The following is a 17,287-nucleotide window of genomic DNA, read 5'->3' on the forward strand; positions in this document are numbered from 1 at the left end:
AATTTCTGTATATTTACATTACTTCCACAACCACAGAAAAGAAAAGCACTATAGAATATTGTACGTTAGATGCCTTTAATTCCCAGACAGGATCCCGTCTGTTGAATCTTGTTGAATCCAAATAAACTAGAGTTTTTAGGAGCACTCATTAAAATGAATGTGAGATATATGATAATATGGAGGACTTAAAAATAAAATCTTGGCCAGACTGAGCTCCTGAACAACATATAGACCTATGCTATAGATCAGAGGTTAGGAATCTGATAGCAAACAATGAGGCTGATACATGAAAATGGAACAGGAAACATCAGAATAAATATGGAGCTGTTTCCATGTATTCATCCAATCCTAGGATTGCTTAGGCACTTTAGTACTCTCACAATATTACTCAACAATATACATAATCTGAATAAATTACACAATTTAGCCAACCAAAAGTTTCACCCACTCTGGCGTTTTAAACACTGTGTGTACCACAAAATGAAAATAAACATCGAATTTACGCCCTTTAAAAAGGTACCTATCAGAAGGGATTAACTGTATTACCTGTAATGCTGAATCAAACATTAGAGCAATTGCAACAAACTAGTTCCTGCTGGGATGTCTGTTGGGTTGAAAACTGACCATAAGGTTCATACAGTTAAATATGTTTAGTTTTACATTGACATGGATGTGCAGTCTAACCTGTGAGATTTTTATGTTTGCTAAATTTACTCTTAAAAAGTAAACCTTGATGGGTTTTACTTCCTCTGTCATTCCCTGTAAAGTAAAAGCACACTAGCCCATTATGTGGCACTTAACCGCAATTGGAGCCCACGCTGTCCCCGCTGGTGGAAGGATCCATCTTCTGCCCTCTTCTTTCCGGAGCCGCGGACTCCAGCTCTGTGACTGGCAGGAGCCGTGTGACGTCCCTCCTGCACATGTGCACGGGATCCATCAGTCATGGCACATACTAGTAAAGAAACAGCACAGAGGTCCGTTTCTTCACAGCGCAGGTGCAGATTACATCATCGGCACACTACAAGGTAAGTATCTCCTAAATGGCGCACGTTTAGGAGATATTTCTACTACCTATAGGTCAGCCTTATTCTAGGCTTACAGTGCCTTGCAAAAGTATTCGGCCCCCTTGAACTTTGCAACCTTTTGCCACATTTCAGGCTTCAAACATAAAGATATAACATTTTTATTTTTTGTGAAGAATCACCAACAAGTGGGACACAATTGTGAAGTGGAACGAAATCTATTGGATTTTTGAAACTTTTTTAACTAATAAAAAAATGAAAAGTGGGGCGTGCAAAATTGTTTGGCCCCCTTGCGTTAATACTTTGTAGAGCCACCTTTTGCTGCGATTACAGCTGCAAGTCGCTTGGGGTATGTCTCTATCAGTTTTGCACATCGAGAGACTGAAATTCTTGCCCATTCTTCCTTGCAAAACAGCTCGAGCTCAGTGAGGTTGGATGGAGAGCGTTTGTGAACAGCAGTTTTCAGCTCTTTCCACAGATTCTCGATTGGATTCAGGTCTGGACTTTGACTTGGCCATTCTAACACCTGGATACGTTTATTTGTGAACCATTCCTTTGTAGATTTTGCTGTATGTTTGGGATCATTGTCTTGTTGAAAGATAAATCTCCATCCCAGTTTCAGGTCTTTTGCAGACTCCAACAGGTTTTCATCCAGAATGGTCCTGTATTTGGCTGCATCCATCTTCCCCTCAATTTTAATCATCTTCCCTGTCCCTGCTGAAGAAAAGCAGGCCCAAACCATGATGCTGCCACCACCATGTTTGACAGTGGGGATGGTGTGTTGAGGGTGATGAGCTGTGTTGCTTTTACGCCAAACATATCGTTTTGCATTGTGGGCAAAAAGTTCGATATTGGTTTCATCTGACCAGAGCACCTTCTTCCACATATTTGGTGTGTCTCCCAGGTGGCTCGTGGCAAACTTTAGACAAGACTTTTTATGGATATCTTTGAGAAATGGCTTTCTTCTTGCCACTCTTCCATAAAGGCCAGATTTGTGCAGTGTACGACTGATTGTTGTCCTATGGACAGACTCTCCCACCTCAGCTGTAGTTCTCTGCAGTTCATCCAGAGTGATCATGGGCCTCTTGGCTGCATCTCTGATCAGTCTTCTCCTTGTCTGAGCTGAAAGTTTAGAGAGACCAGGTCTTGGTAGATTTTCAGTTGTCTGATACTCCTTCCATTTCAAAATGATCGCTTTCACAGTGCTCCTTGGGATGTTTAAAGCTTGGGAAATCTTTTTGTATCCAAATCCGGCTTTAAACTTCTCCACAACAGTATTACGGACCTGCCTGGTGTGTTCCTTGGTCTTCATGATGCTCTCTGCGCTTTCAACAGAACCCTGAGACTATCACAGAGCAGGTGCATTTATACAGAGACTTGATTACACACAGGTGGATTCTATTTATCACCATCAGTCATTTAGGACAACATTGGATCATTCAGAGATCCTCGCTGAACTTCTGGAGTGAGTTTGCTGCACTGAAAGTAAAGGGGCCGAATAATTTTGCACGCACCACTTTTCAGTTTTTTATTTGCTAAAAAAGTTTAAAATATCCAATAGATTTCGTTCCCCTTCACAATTGTCTCCCACTTGTTGGTGATTCTTCACAAAAAATTAAATTTTTATATCTTTATGTTTGAAGCCTGAAATGTGGCAAAAGGTTGAAAAGTTCAAGGGGGCCGAATACTTTCACAAGGCACCTTATCTATAGGTAAAAGTGACAAAGGAGGGTTTACACTTTCAATTTATGGAAAGCCCTTGTCCCTGAGAGTCACAAGTAATAGTTTACCTGAAGTGTGACCATTTTTAAACAGGAACTATTCCAATACACTATTCCCAATGCACACGTTCTTGTAGAGATGGCAGTATATGTAAGCAAGTGCTGAAGCAGCCACTGGAAACCATGGATAGTCAGAGAAAGATGTCACCAGCACACCAAGATCTCCAAAATGGAGATCAACACTATATTTTCTGGATCACATCGTTACAGAAAATAGCAACTTTTCGGAGTCACCCCTTCACTCCTTTAATAACAGATGCAGGTCTTCTGAATGTGCGTAAAATGATTACCTAATCTCATTGTTAAGAGGAATGTAAACAGCTACATGGCCCGGCGTTTGACACTGTTAGGGTTTTTAGGAGCTGGAGGAGATCACATGTTCTAGCATTTGCTGCTTCATCAGCTGAGGTTGGGCATCTGAAAGAGCAGCAAATGCTAGTCCTTAGGGGCTGCAGGGGAGAGGAAGAAACAGTACAGGGAATGAATCAGTTCATGTGCTGAGAAGAAGCATGCTCACAGGAAGAGAAAACAGACTGATTAATGGATAAGCTTATAGCCAGCCATAGATGAGGCAAATTTCTTTATGGTTGCAGAAATGGTTGCTTGATTTCCCCATCAACACAGACAGCGATGATGTGGGAATCCCACCTGCCGAGCCATTGTGTTCTCCTTGTGCCTAGGGGGGGGGGGGCAGCTGTCCATGCCGAGAGAAGACAGTAATTATTGCTAGCGGCTATGACAGCAGGCGGGTTGTACCCAAGTTGATCAATCAACTTGGATACATTCAGCCAGTCCATACAGGGTTTGAATCTTGGCTGGTTCCTGCTGAACTGTCTATGGCCAGCTTATCACTGTGCTGCTTCTGTCTTCACTGTCCAATTCAGGTCCAGGACAACCTGGGTTCAGAGGAAGTGTGTTTATGATGCTAGCCACCAGACTTGAGACATCTACTGGCAAAACAAGTACATGTGGGAAATCTTTGGATTGTAGGTAGTTTTTCTATTTAATTTTTAAATCAGCATTCATTTTTATCGTATTATTTTGGTTGTTCTGACTCTGCTACATTTGGCATGGGCATTTAGGCTTCAATGGCTCCAGGGCAATAAAAGGTAAAATGGAGATAAGGTACTTTTTCTATGCAATGCTCATCTGAGGTGTACTGTTCTATAGATGTGCAGGTCAAATGGAAAATATAATCATCCTGTATGGGTACATAGTGTACATACACAAGAATGTTACTGGTCTGTTTGGTTGCCATAGAGTAAAAATGATTTCTGTTAAAATAATGTGATTGCCACACATGCACTGTAAAAGGTTTCTGTGTACAGAAGATAGTTCAATATATGTGCTTTACTGTAATTACTTTGCAGAAGTAACACAGATGCTGAATGATGTGCTACAATAATATTATTTCAACAGTCCTAAGTCACAAAGAACAGTCAACAAAGTTTTAATAACTCTTATTCATTTATGACTTTTTTCTTGCTGTATAACTGCCAAGCCCACCTAACCAAAAACAATATGGAACAAAAAGTAAGGAAAATGAAAATGCGTGCTGTACTTTAAAGGTGTTTCAAGGTTATTTATACCCCATATTAACATGGTATTAAAATGCTGCTTCTTAGCTGGCGACTGACAGAAGTTTGGAACGCAAGAGATTTCAAATTAAAAACATTGTACAGGAGGGGAGGGTGAGCTCTGCCAAGTGGCTATGGTCGAACTGATCTCAGTGGATTGAAAACAGCAATTAAATAAATTAAATGTACTCAGCAGTAAATTAAACGTTTAATCTGAAAGAGTAGAAGATGCAGACACAGAAAAGTGACGTCCACACAATGTGCTATTCACGGCTCTTTAAGACCTCACTGCCAGTGAGACCCACTGAAGGATTATGTGATAAAGATATATAAGAATTACTTGAATTGCTTCAACATACCATGACAGTGAACTGTAACTTCAGTTCTTTACAAATCATTCACTCTTCTGAAATATCTTTTTGGATCAAGAAAGACTAATATCTTGTAAATTCATTTTAAGAAAAAAAAAAAAAAGTTTTATGCCTGAAGTACTTAAAGGAAAAAGTAGTTAAAAAAAAAAAAGACAAATTTTAATATCCGATAATAAAATAGTTTTTTATTTATTTTTTTACAAATGTACTGTAGAGAAGAAAGAAAAACATTGTAGAAGTGGTAACTTTTGGAGACCAACTAAAAAAATTTGTTTAAAAATATAGCTTGTCACTTTGACAATTTCTTTGTTTTCTCTACCTCTAATTAATTGCGGCTAACAGTACATTATCTTTTTTGCTTTTTACCAAAATATTAGAAACTTAAAATTAAGCAAATATGCCAAACATAGTCTAGTAAATTCGCTAGAGGCAAATGTGCTAGAACATTGTTTTTTATGGGGACACATAAATGAGTACGTTCATAGTGATATTTTCTAAATACAATAGGAGAATCAAGTTTTACAAGTATTAACAACAATTTACTAATTATATTTGAATTCCTGCTGCCACAAGAGAGACTGGCTTACACAATAACGTAGTGAAGCATGCCACAGCTCCTGAACCATGCCTGGTCCATATAGCAACATAATCACATCACATAAAATTGTTCATTATTATTATTATTATACAGGATTTATATAGCCCCAACAGTTTGCACAGTGCTTTACAATATTGGGGAAGACAGTGCAATTACAATACAATTCAATACAGGAGGGCTCAGAGGGCCCTGCTTGTTAGAGCTTACATTCTAAAAGGGAGGTTCAAGTGGACCAAAGGGTAGTAGCTGTGGGGGATGATCAGATAGACAAAATGAAAATACAGTTGTTAGGTGTGAGTAGGATAGGCTTCTCTGAAGAGGAGGGTTTTCAGGAATTATCCAAAAGCTAATAGAGTAGGAGATAAATGGACAGATTGGAGTAAGGAGTTCCATAGGCTTGGAGAGGCTCTGAAAAAGTCCTGGAGGTGAGCATGGGAGGAGGTGATGAGAAAGATTAGGTTGGTATTTTGAGACTAGGTCAGTGATGTAGCTGGGGGCAGAGTTGTGGATGGCTTTGGAGGTAGTTGTTAGTATTTTGAATTGAATTTGTTGGGTGAGCGGAAGCCAGTGGAGGGATTGACAGAATGAAGTAGCAGACACAGAGCAATTGGTAAGGTGGATGAGTCTGGCAGCAGCATTCATGATGGATTGAAGGGGGAATAGAGTATGTAGAAGTAGAAGGGGGGATAGAGTATGTAGAATATTATTCAGTTGCAATTCCTCAATCAAACAATGCATACGACTTATATGGACAGTGTTAAATAGGATACCAGACACCAGTCTCTAGTCTTCTAACAACCTACTGATATATCCTATATTGATCAGGTAGGCTATAGCAACTGTTACTTTTTTTTTTCCCAATACTTAACTAAGAAAATGTAGTTTTGCTCCATGACTGGTTGCTGGGGCCAAAACCTCAATTTAGCTTTCTCTTAAGTATATAGAAAACACTCTCTCATGACTTTCTCTCTTACATAATGGAATTCAGAGAGGACATTTTTACAAGAGAATGAAAGGTGTAAAAGGCATGCACAATAAACTATCCTGAAACCATATAACCACAAAAGCTTGACTTGTACTTGAGTGGACCTATACTTGAGGCATTAGAAGAATATTAGGCAAAAAAAAAAAAAAAAGAAAGAAAGAAAGAATGGATTGTATTGCCAGAAGGGTGACAAACACTAAAATATTTGTTAGTATTATTTACATCTTTTACATTCAAGGTACATTAACATTCAATAAAAGACAGTTATTTTCCAACAAAACATGCCCTTATTCCAAGCCCTGAAGTTTCCTGCATACATTTCAAATGCTTTCAAGCAAGTCAGGAATTCTATTTGAATGTGGGCTTCACCTGAAAGGCTTTATCTCCAAAGGAAGTGAATGATGTTCTCTGAGGCTACATGGACTTTTAACAAGTACACCTTTATAAGAAACCTTGTGAGTATTAAGTAAGACGGAGAAAGTCATTTTCCATTATAGACTGCCACCGCTGAGGAAGTTCACTCAGCAGCAGTTAGAGTACATATAGTAACCAGATACTCTCTGCATAGAGATTACACTTCATTCTGTCTGCTTCCTTCTTATATATATTGTAGGCATAAAGAAAGACATAGCTAGTATAAAGAAATAAGAGTGGGATTTTGCCCATAGTTGTATGGGTAAATTTGTTATAACTAACTTGTAGACAGATTGCTACAAGCTTCTTAACTGCTTCATATAGTCTACAAGTCACAATTTTGGGTTGTCTCCAGAACCAGATATGAGGGTCTCTCTAAGAGATTTACTAATGTCCATTCCTGTCACGATGATTTCCCATCATTGCCTTGTGGTCACTGGGACACAAAATCTTCCCAACACAGAGGACAATAAACCTTGACACATATTCAAACCCCTTCTCATATTACTTTTAAAAGTGCTTCTATTGCAATTTCTTTTGGACCTAAGTTTACTGATGGACAAAAGCTTGTGACTCACCCGCAATAACTAGTGGGGCGCCCCTATACAGTATAGGCAATAAGCTCAGGCAAACTTTTGATAAACCTTGGTTAGAAGGCATTTGGATCATTTCTGCTAAATGTATGTATATATTCAGGGGTCAAGTCCTGGGAAAAAAAAAATATGGGAACTCACCCAAGATCCCCCACCCCAAAAATACAAATGTGTGTATATCGCCTTTACATCAGGGTCCGCAGAGTTCCCCCTTGCAGTGTAAGGGGGAATCCTGCAGACTCTGATGTAAAGGGGAATTCTGGGAATTCTGCCTCCTTCACTCTTCCCCCCCTAGTGTTCTCTGTCCCCTTCACCCCCCCAGTAATGTCCTCTGTCTCCTTCACCCCCCCCCCAGAAATGCCCTCTGTCCCCTTTACCCCGCCCCTCAGAAATGTCCTCTGTCTCCTTCACCCCCCTAGTAATGTCCTCTGTCCCCTTCACTCCCCACCCCCAGTAATGTCCTCTGTCACCTTCAACCCCCCCAGTAATGTCCTCTGTCCCCTTCACTCCCCCCAGTAATGTCCTCTGTCCCCTTCACCCCCCAGTAATGTCCTCTGTCCCCTTCACCCCCCAGTAACATGCTCTGCCCCCCTTCACTCCCCCCCAGAAATGTCCTCTGTCTCCTTCACCTCCCCCCCAGTCATGTCCTCTGCTCCCTTTACCCCCCAAGTAATGTCCTTTGTCCCCTTCACCCCCCCCCCCCCAGAAATGTCCTCTGTCCCCTTCACCCCCCTAGTAATGTCCTCTGTCCCCTTCACTCCCCACCCCCAGTAATGTCCTCTGTCCCCTTCACCCCCCCAGTAACATCCTCTGCCCCCCTTCCCTCCCCCTCCCAGTTATGTCCTTTGCCCACTTCACCTCCCCAGTAATGTCCTCTGCCCCCTTCACCTCCCCCCAGTAATGTCCTCTGCCCCTTCACCCCCACCCCCGCCCCAGTAATTTCCAGTTCCTGGAAGAGTGGGGGCTGGTGAGATCTCAACTGACCTGTCAGTGAGGTGGTGAGCTGTCAGTGGTGTGGTGCTGTTGCTTAATTGACCATGAGGTGGCAGCGGTGGCCCCATAGAGCGGAGGCTTGGTGGTATTGCTAGTAGTGGAGATGTGTGCAGCAGTGGGGTGAATGAGGAGGAATTGGGAAGGAGACTGAAATGGGGCACACCTGTGACATCACACACCAGACATGCCAATTCTACGAGGTTTGCCATTACACCAGGACACTCACAGCCGGTGTTTGGGACTCGGGAGTTGTAGTTTCCTACTGCGCTGCTCAGTTCTCTCCAGTCTCCACCCACCACCACCAGCAACTTGAGCGTGGTCCGGACTACAACTCCCGGAATGCAGTGCAACAGACTGCCCGTCCCTGTTCAAAGGCCAGTCCTGCTAAAGGGAACTGCGACCCTGCTATGGAAAAAGTACAGGAACATGTTCCCATGCATTCCCGCAGGACTCGAGCCCTGTATATATTGGGACATCATACTTGAACTGCTTGCTTCAGGTCTTCAAATCGTAAATATGGAATTTTTTCCATTTGGGTCACTCTGCTGTCTACTTCTATGTTTTAGATGCCAAGGCTTATCAACAGTTTGCCTGAGCTTATTGCCTATACTGTATAGGGGCGCCCCACTAGTTATTGCGTGTGAGCCACAAGCTTTTGTCCATCAGTAAACTTAGGTAAATACAATACAGCTTTAAATATATATATATATATATATATATATATATATATATATATATATATATATATATACAAACAATGATGCGGATTGCTGCACAAAATTCGTTTATTTCCAAAAAGGATTACATCAGATAGAAATATCAAAAAAAGTACCAGGTGCAACTGGCAGTCGACATTTTGGGCTATGAAGCTAGCGCCTTTTCTCACAATCTCATGTCTGCAACTGGTAACACACTTCACATAACATTTATCAGAATCACAGACTCCTTAATCACAATAATAGATTCAGCTGGAATCAGTCAAACCACATTTAACTCTATATTTCTTAATCCTACTATCAATCACTTTCAAGTGGTATTGGAGAGATTTTATAGGTCATGGGTACACCCGATTTCTCACTAGATAAAAAAGAATACATTATTAATCGATCGAATGCTCAATCACAATCATAAGCCAGTAAAATAAGCAATCAATTAACCACCATAGATATCAGCACCATTTTAACATATACTAACTATTCATTTTGACATGCACTCATTAAAGAAACAAGTACAGGTCAGTGTTAACCCTTTCGGCTGAAGCGTGTCCAAACTATCGATCCAATAAACTTCTCGTTTTTTTTAAAATCAATTCCCTGTCTCCTCCTTGTCTATTTACGGATACTCCATCAATAACCATATATCTTAATTGAGATACAGTGTGTTTTTCTCCACAAAAAAATAATAATATATTTTGACCTGTACCTCTTTCTTTTAATGAGTGCATGTCAAAATGAATAGTTAGTATTTGTTAAGATGGTGCCGATATCTATGGTGGTTAATTGATTGCTTATTTTACTGATTTATGATTGTGATCGAGCATTTGATCGATTAATAAATGTATTCTTTTTTATCTAGTGAGAAATCAGGTGTACCCATGACCTATAAAATCGCTCCGATACCACTTGAAAGTGATTGATAGTAGGATTAAGAAATATAGAGTTAAATGTGGTTTGACTGATTCCAACTGAATCTATTATTGAGATTAAGGAGTCTGTGATTCTGATAAATGTTATGTGAAGTGTGTTAGACTGTGAGAAAGGGTGCTAGCTTCATAGCCCGAAACGTCGACTGCCAGTTGTACCTGGTACTTTTTTGATATTTCTATCTGATGTAATCCTTTTTGGAAATAAAATAATTTTGTGCAGCAATCCGCATCATTGTTTCTACATATTTGTCCGTAGGAAGGACTAGATTGCTTGCACTTCAAGGATCGTTCAGTGCATCTTACCTCTACAATGGCAATATATAAATATATATATATATATATATATATATATATATATATATATATATATATATATATATATATATATATATATATTAGTCTCTCAATGATAAGCTGTTTAGGCTTGGAGGCAACAAAATAGTACCCTGCCATTATATTTTCTCATTGTTCTTCAGGTTTTCGTTTTGGTATGCTGTATTTTGTTTCCCCTTAGCAAAAATTTTTCTTATTTGTATAAGTGATTACTATATAGCAGCATTATAGTAGTGCTGTGGAACAATCAGGTTGTATTCAGCAAGTCTAAGATGGGCAGCAATTTTTTCTTTCTTGCAAAGCAGTCGTTTCATCTGCCATACCCTTCCATGGACACCATGCTTGTTTAGTGGTTTTTCTATGGTAGGCTATGGACAGAAATGCTATTTAACCACTTTAACTTTCTTTAAAGTGGACATAAACTTCCATCGATTTACAGTACCTATAGGTAAGCCACCTTATATAGGCTTACCTATAGGCTTATAGGCTTACCTATAGGTACAAACAATATCTCCCAAATGTGCACCCCATTTAGGAGATACTTACTGCATATGCAACCGATGACATCATCGCCGCATTCGCTCTGAAGGAACGGCCACGCAAAAAGAAGATGAGTGAAGATGAATGCGGTCTCCGGTGGTGATAACGAGGGCTTCGTTTGCAGGCAAGTTTCACATAATGTGTTAGTATGCAATGCATACTAGTACATTATGCCTTTACTTTGCAGGTCAGGGGAAAAAAAGGGAACCACTTTACTTCCTCTTGTTGTCTTATGAGTTTATGTGAAATATAATATATAATATAATATATAATAATAATATATAATTTAGCTTGTATCTATGGAGAGCCTGCAACATAGCTTCACAGAAGTGTCTGTTAAACAGACAATTCGGTGCCTAAGCTTGTGTTTACAAACAATGGGATCCAAACCTCATTGTTCTACACATACTCACTTCAAAGGATCCCATGTTTGAATATGCAATGAGGGGCTGTGGCTAGTCCATCATGTATACTTAATTTCCCTGAAAGTGTAATCTATTTACAAGTTAAGTTTCCTGCTCAAACTAGTCTGGGACAAGGATTTGCATTAAAGGGGGCTGACTTATGCAAACTCTAGGGATTGGAGATATAGCAGTCCTTAACCAGGAATATGGAAGCCCACCAATCAGAGCCACACTATACCAACGAATGAGGCATCAACCTGTAATGATATACAAAGACTAGATGTTAGGGAAACACACTCTATGACAGTGCAGTCACGTGAATGGAATCTCTATGGGAATGGTAAATGTGGGAAATTTCCCTTGTACGTGTATCCGAATATGTTGGTCTTATGTATTTTTTGTCTTACTGTTTGTAGATTAATGTTGTTATTGCGTTAAAGCTTTTACTCATGGTCAAAGAACTCTCATTTTAACCCAAATCATATCTGAGAGATATTAAACCTCATATATAGTCTACAGGTAACACTCTTTAAAAAGCCAAGCTGTCTGTCAAAATTTGCGGGTTTTAAGCTGCAGTGTATTACATTTTTGTTTTTGGGTTTAGATACGCTTTAAGTTTACATATACCTATTTATGAACAGCATTTGAATAAAAGAACTAGCTGCTGCCTACAGCAGCCAGATGGTTTTGCCATTTTTACAGTTTTAAACAACGATTAGGGAAAATGGGTGTCTATTTTGGGTAACACATGCAGTCCCTCTTTTCTTTCTCTGACTTCAATTAATCAGAGATGTATGAGTACAATGCAGGAGCTTGTAGTAGGAAACCTAGATTAAAAGAAAAGGTCTACTTTTTTTTTTATATAAAACGATTTGCACAGTTTTCCATTTTAGATATGGAAAACCTCAGGAAGTATTTAACGGACTTAATTGATTTCTTAAGACAAACACACAGTTTAGTAAATGGAGCCAAACTTGCCTGAATTAGTACCAATTAGTGCCATATGTGCTTTTCTACAAAGAAATACAAAGTCCTTTCCATCATTTTCTGCTTTATAAACATAGATAAACAAAATATTTAGCTATAAAACAAACAAGATGGACGAGTTAGCTTGGTGAGTCACACAATAGGGTTAATTTACTAAAGGCAAAAAGACTGTGCACTTTGCAAAGTGCAGTTGCACACTGCAAGAGCAGTTGTTCCACAGCTTAGTAAATGAGCAGAAGCTCTGCTGACCTTAATGCATTTTTCCTTGCATGTGATTAGGTATTCTTTGCAAAGTGAAACTTTACCTAATTTACTAAGCTCTGAAGCAACTGCCCTTGCAGAGTGCAATTAGTAAATCAAACCCAACGTATCTCTGGTTTCTTCCAGCTGCAGCAAATCGGCAGTTGAAGGAAGCTGCATGTAAATTAGCAATGGATAAACACAAGGATATAGACCCTGGAATCCATAAATAGTGTCCCTTTAGAATTTCTGTGCACTTTCACATACAAAATGTTGGTGCTTCCAACATATTCATGTATGCAAACAAAACCCTCTGTTTTTAACGTAAACTGTTGGACATTTGGTTGTTATGCAGGCTGGCAAATCATTTGTTTGTAATGTGGAAAGCCCTTTCATGTGCACCTTGCTGCAAAGGCCAGTTCGAGGTTGGGGTGGTTGCCACTTTTTTTGTACAGTTGGACGAATTCGATTCAGGGATGCAATGGCTGCCGTCACTGTCACTGTGCCCTGACGCCCAGCAAGATGCATCCCTGTGCCTTTTAAGGAGGAGTGGGCTCCCTCCAGGTATGCCTGCCCATTATCTATCTATTCTTATACGTATTCCTACTATGGAGGCTCTGGAAATTTAGGGTTAGGAACACAGTATATACAGAGGTCCCTTGGCGTGGGCACTGCGGCTAATGCATATATTTGCGAATGTGTGCAAACAAAACCCTTTGTTTGTTAGACAGGGACAATTTGGTTGTTGTGCAGGCTGGCATGTAAGTGTGCTGGGAAATTGTTTGTTTGCGATAAATTAATGTACCTGTCGGGAACAGGAGTTGAAAGGTCCATATAGTGCAGCTCAGTAACACTGAGCCCCCTGCCTGGCCACTGCACCTATCACATAGACAGGCCAAGGAGTTTTGCTGTTGGATGGGCAGTGCAAGATAGGTAACTATTCTCAGAGTTCCCTATTAGGTCCAATTCCCTCCTGATTAACAGAAGAAACAGTGGGCAGAATCCATAGCAGCTCTTTAGTCCAATAGCAACTATCGAATCTTTATAATGCAATTCGCTGTCAATCACACAGGAGGCCTGATAGGGAACTCATCATCCTCATCAGGTTTTGCTTTCCAAACAACTCAATTTCCTGTCCATGGCAACAGTTGGGTAGGCAAAGTCTGATAGGGAATTCAGAGTCTAGTTCACCATCAAGTCCACTTTGCTAGTGATTGCCAGTGGCCAGCAGTGGGTGGGTTTCAATCCGCTATTGGGCTGAATTAAGACTATGAAACCTGCCCAGTGCAGTCCGCTGTCACTCTAATGGAAGGCATACATGATGGGGAACTAGTCTCTCAGAATTCCCCATTAGGCTGTCAGTGCTCCCTGCTTCACTGGTTGGTGGAACACTGGCAGTCTGCATCCTAGCAACCAATAAGGTAAATGCAAAACACATTAAATCAAATTAATAGTGTAATAACAACAAACCCTCCTCCCACTCCTCCGGTGCACCAACTTTAAGGAAGAGTTCCAGGTATGGCATTTTTTTTACACAGTTACATTAGTCCAAAGACTTCTTTGTCTGGATGAGGTGGAAAGTGTGACGTCACTGCCCACCTTATCCAATCAGAGAAGCTTTGCGTTTATGGAGAAAATGCAAAGCATTCTCTGAGTGGTCAACAATGCAGCAGGGCAGCCATTTGGTACAGTATATGATCTGGAAGGTAGCAGAGATCACTGGAATGGCGTTGCCTACTACAGTGATTTCCAATGTCCAGAGGCATAGGCCAGGTATGGTATGTACATATACTATTTCCAAATGTAACTATGCAAAAAATGCCATACCTGCAATTCTTCTTCTGGTGTACAGTTAACTACTTAAGGTCCACCCTATAGCAGTTCTACCGTTACAGAGCGGCACCTGTGCGGCGGATCACATATACATACATACATACATATATATATATATATATATATATATATATATATATATATATATATATATATATATACACACACACACACACACACACACACACACACACACACACACACACACATAATACACACACATGATCTGACACTTCTGGGGAGGGGGCATGCATGTCCTCCGGCACCTGATATAACTGCGATCTTCCTATTTATAGAGCGGTCGACAGTATACCCTATTGTACTTTTACTTTATTATTATATTATTTTGTTTTATATTTCAAGTCAATATATTTCAAGTCAATATAATGCTTTTTACTTTGTTCCGTTCTATGCAGTGTTACATTTAATTGTTTTTAAAACATCCCCTGATGAGCCCAGAGTGGCGAAACATGTCGGGACAATCACTCCAAAGCTACTATTGAGTGATTATATTTTATCATCTGTTTTAAATTCCTAGATGTATCCTTGAACATGTGTACATAATTTATATTGAATTTTTTAATTATGTTTTGTAAGTAACAATAAAAATTCTTGTAATTTTACATACCTACTGTGGAGCATTATAATGACTTTCTTTCCTTGCTGGCACCTCTAAAAATCCCACCAAATGATTTCCCTTTTTACATTTACATACAGGGATGTTGGTGCCTTCTATCTGACATTGCCACCCACCCAAATTACCACTTTCCAAAGGCAGATCAGCTTTCTGACAGGAGGGAAGGAATGAGGTTTGAGTCTCTGCAAAGAAGGGAATAAATTACTTCCCCTAGTAAATGCACCTCACCCCAGTATAGTAAAACACTGGCTAGGCACAGAGTTAACCCTTTGATAATCACCGATGTTAATCCCTTCCCAGCCAGTGTCATTAGTACAGTGGCAGTGTATATTTTTAGCAGTGATCACTGTATTAGTGTCACTGGTCCCCAAAAAGTGTCAGTTAGTGGCAGTCTGTCGCAATATCGCAGGCATACTATATGTCACTGATCGACACCATTACTAATAAATAAATAAAAATATCCCATACTTGTAGACACTATAACTTTTACGCAAACTAATCAAGATACGCTTATTGGGATTTTAGACGCTATAACTTTTGCGCAAACTAATCAAGATACGCTTATTGGGATTTTTTTTATCAACAAAAATATGTAGCAGAATACATATTGGCCTAAATTTATGAAGAAATTGTTTTTTTTTTTAATGGGATATGTTTTATAGCAGAAAACAAAGTATTTTTTTTAAAAAATTGTCAGCCCTTTTTGTTTCTTCCATGAAGAACATGAATCAAATCAAAGGAAATTTGTAACAAAAAAGAAAAATGCAGAGGTGATCAAATACCATCAAAAGAAAGTTCTTTTTGTGGGGAAAAAAATGACATAAATTTTATTTGGATAGAAGGTTGCATGACCGCAAAATTGTCTGGTTATTAAGGGGGTAAATCTTCCAGAGGTCAAGTGGTTAAATTACCTCCAGTTTTGTTATAGCAACAGGTTCTTAAAGGAATACAAATAAGGAACCATCAAACATCTCAACGGTTTCATGAATTTGGCATAGGATATTTTAAGAAGAACATACCATCTGAAATATGTAGCAAATGCTGTATTGAAGACCATACAACCTGAAATGTGTAGCAAATGCTGTATTGAAGACCATACAACCTGAAATGTGTAGCAAATGCTGTATTGAAGACCATACAACCTGAAATGTGTAGCAAATGCTGTATTGAAGACCATACAACCTGAAATGTGTAGCAAATGCTGTATTGAATTCACCCCAGTATGTACAATGACACAGAGCAATGCATAATCAATCTTGTTGTCCTACTACGGTACATACAAGGACATTGCCGTGATTAGCTAAAGTCTTAAAACAAACAATATCAGCATTCAGTGTTTGCGCTGTCTCAGGCTTTAAAATACTTCATATTTGTCCCGGGAAAAGACGGAAGGGTACAGCTTTTGTAGATGTTCATTTTTTCATCATACCAGTTTACGGGTGGGCTGAAATGTCAACACCCGATGAGTGAAATTTTCAATTTGCCCTGAAATTCTTACATGACAGAGTTTACCTTTAGTAAGGCTTGCTTATGGCTTTCACGCTTCCGCTCTTCCTCTTTTCTTGCCAGAACAGATGCAGTACGTCTTTCTTCTTCCTAAAACAAAAATATGCTTTTTATCTTTTTATAATGGAAAACTTAATAGATCGTACAAAAGTCAGATATCTGCATAAAGAATGTCATACAAAAGAAAAGCAGACGTTTATTGAACTGATTTTCCTAATAATAAGGGACTGCCGTTTTGATTGAAAGAGGGCAATACTGTTCTATGTACACATTGAAAAAAACATTTGTTTTATATCAATCAGCAATAAAACACAGACATGCATGCAAACTGTTTTTTGATCCTGTTCAGTTTGTAGTGGAGGAGGCAGGGCTCTTTGCTAGCAAGTAGTGATGAGCCGAATAATACAATCACTTAAAGCAATTGTAAAGATCACCTTGTAAAACAACCCATTCAGTTTAAAATAGAAATAAAAAGCAAAAAACATTTTTGTATAGATATAAAAATACTCTATAAATACCCTTTTCTTCTGTATAAGTGATTACATTCCCTCTGTTCTCAACTGCATAAGAGATGTGGGGGGGGGGGGGGGGAGAAACAGCAGTACACTGAAATTTCCAGTGGATGGCTGTGCAGCAGGGGCATGTTAGGACAAGTCTGATAATTGGGGGAGAGTGCACTCAGCATCAGCATAGCTAGAGAATGGACCATGGTGTGTTCTCCTGCTTAGTGTGGTCAGTTTTTAATAGGAAAAAAGAGAGCCTGGCAGGGATTTCACATAAAGAAAGCAATACAAGGAGAGCAGGATACTTTCTCATACAAGTATATGG

At 39.5% G+C, this 17,287-nt stretch overlaps 1 protein-coding gene across 2 annotated transcripts in view; it reads right to left on the reverse strand.

The window, feature by feature from the left end:
• The window catches only part of LRRC49 (leucine rich repeat containing 49), a 186,106-nt gene that overhangs the window by 39,748 nt on the left and 129,071 nt on the right, over window positions 1-17,287 (reverse strand). For both annotated transcript variants that reach the window (XM_077472670.1, XM_077472671.1), the window contains one exon: window positions 16,466-16,549. In XM_077472670.1, the coding sequence (XP_077328796.1) occupies window positions 16,466-16,549 (84 nt within the window). The remainder of the gene's footprint in view (window positions 1-16,465; window positions 16,550-17,287) is intronic.

Source organism: Lithobates pipiens, unplaced genomic scaffold (assembly GCF_037356315.1).
Source record: "Lithobates pipiens isolate NorthernLeopardFrog02 unplaced genomic scaffold, aLitPip1_a1.2 Scaffold_8, whole genome shotgun sequence".
Taxonomy (NCBI): domain Eukaryota; kingdom Metazoa; phylum Chordata; class Amphibia; order Anura; family Ranidae; genus Lithobates; species Lithobates pipiens.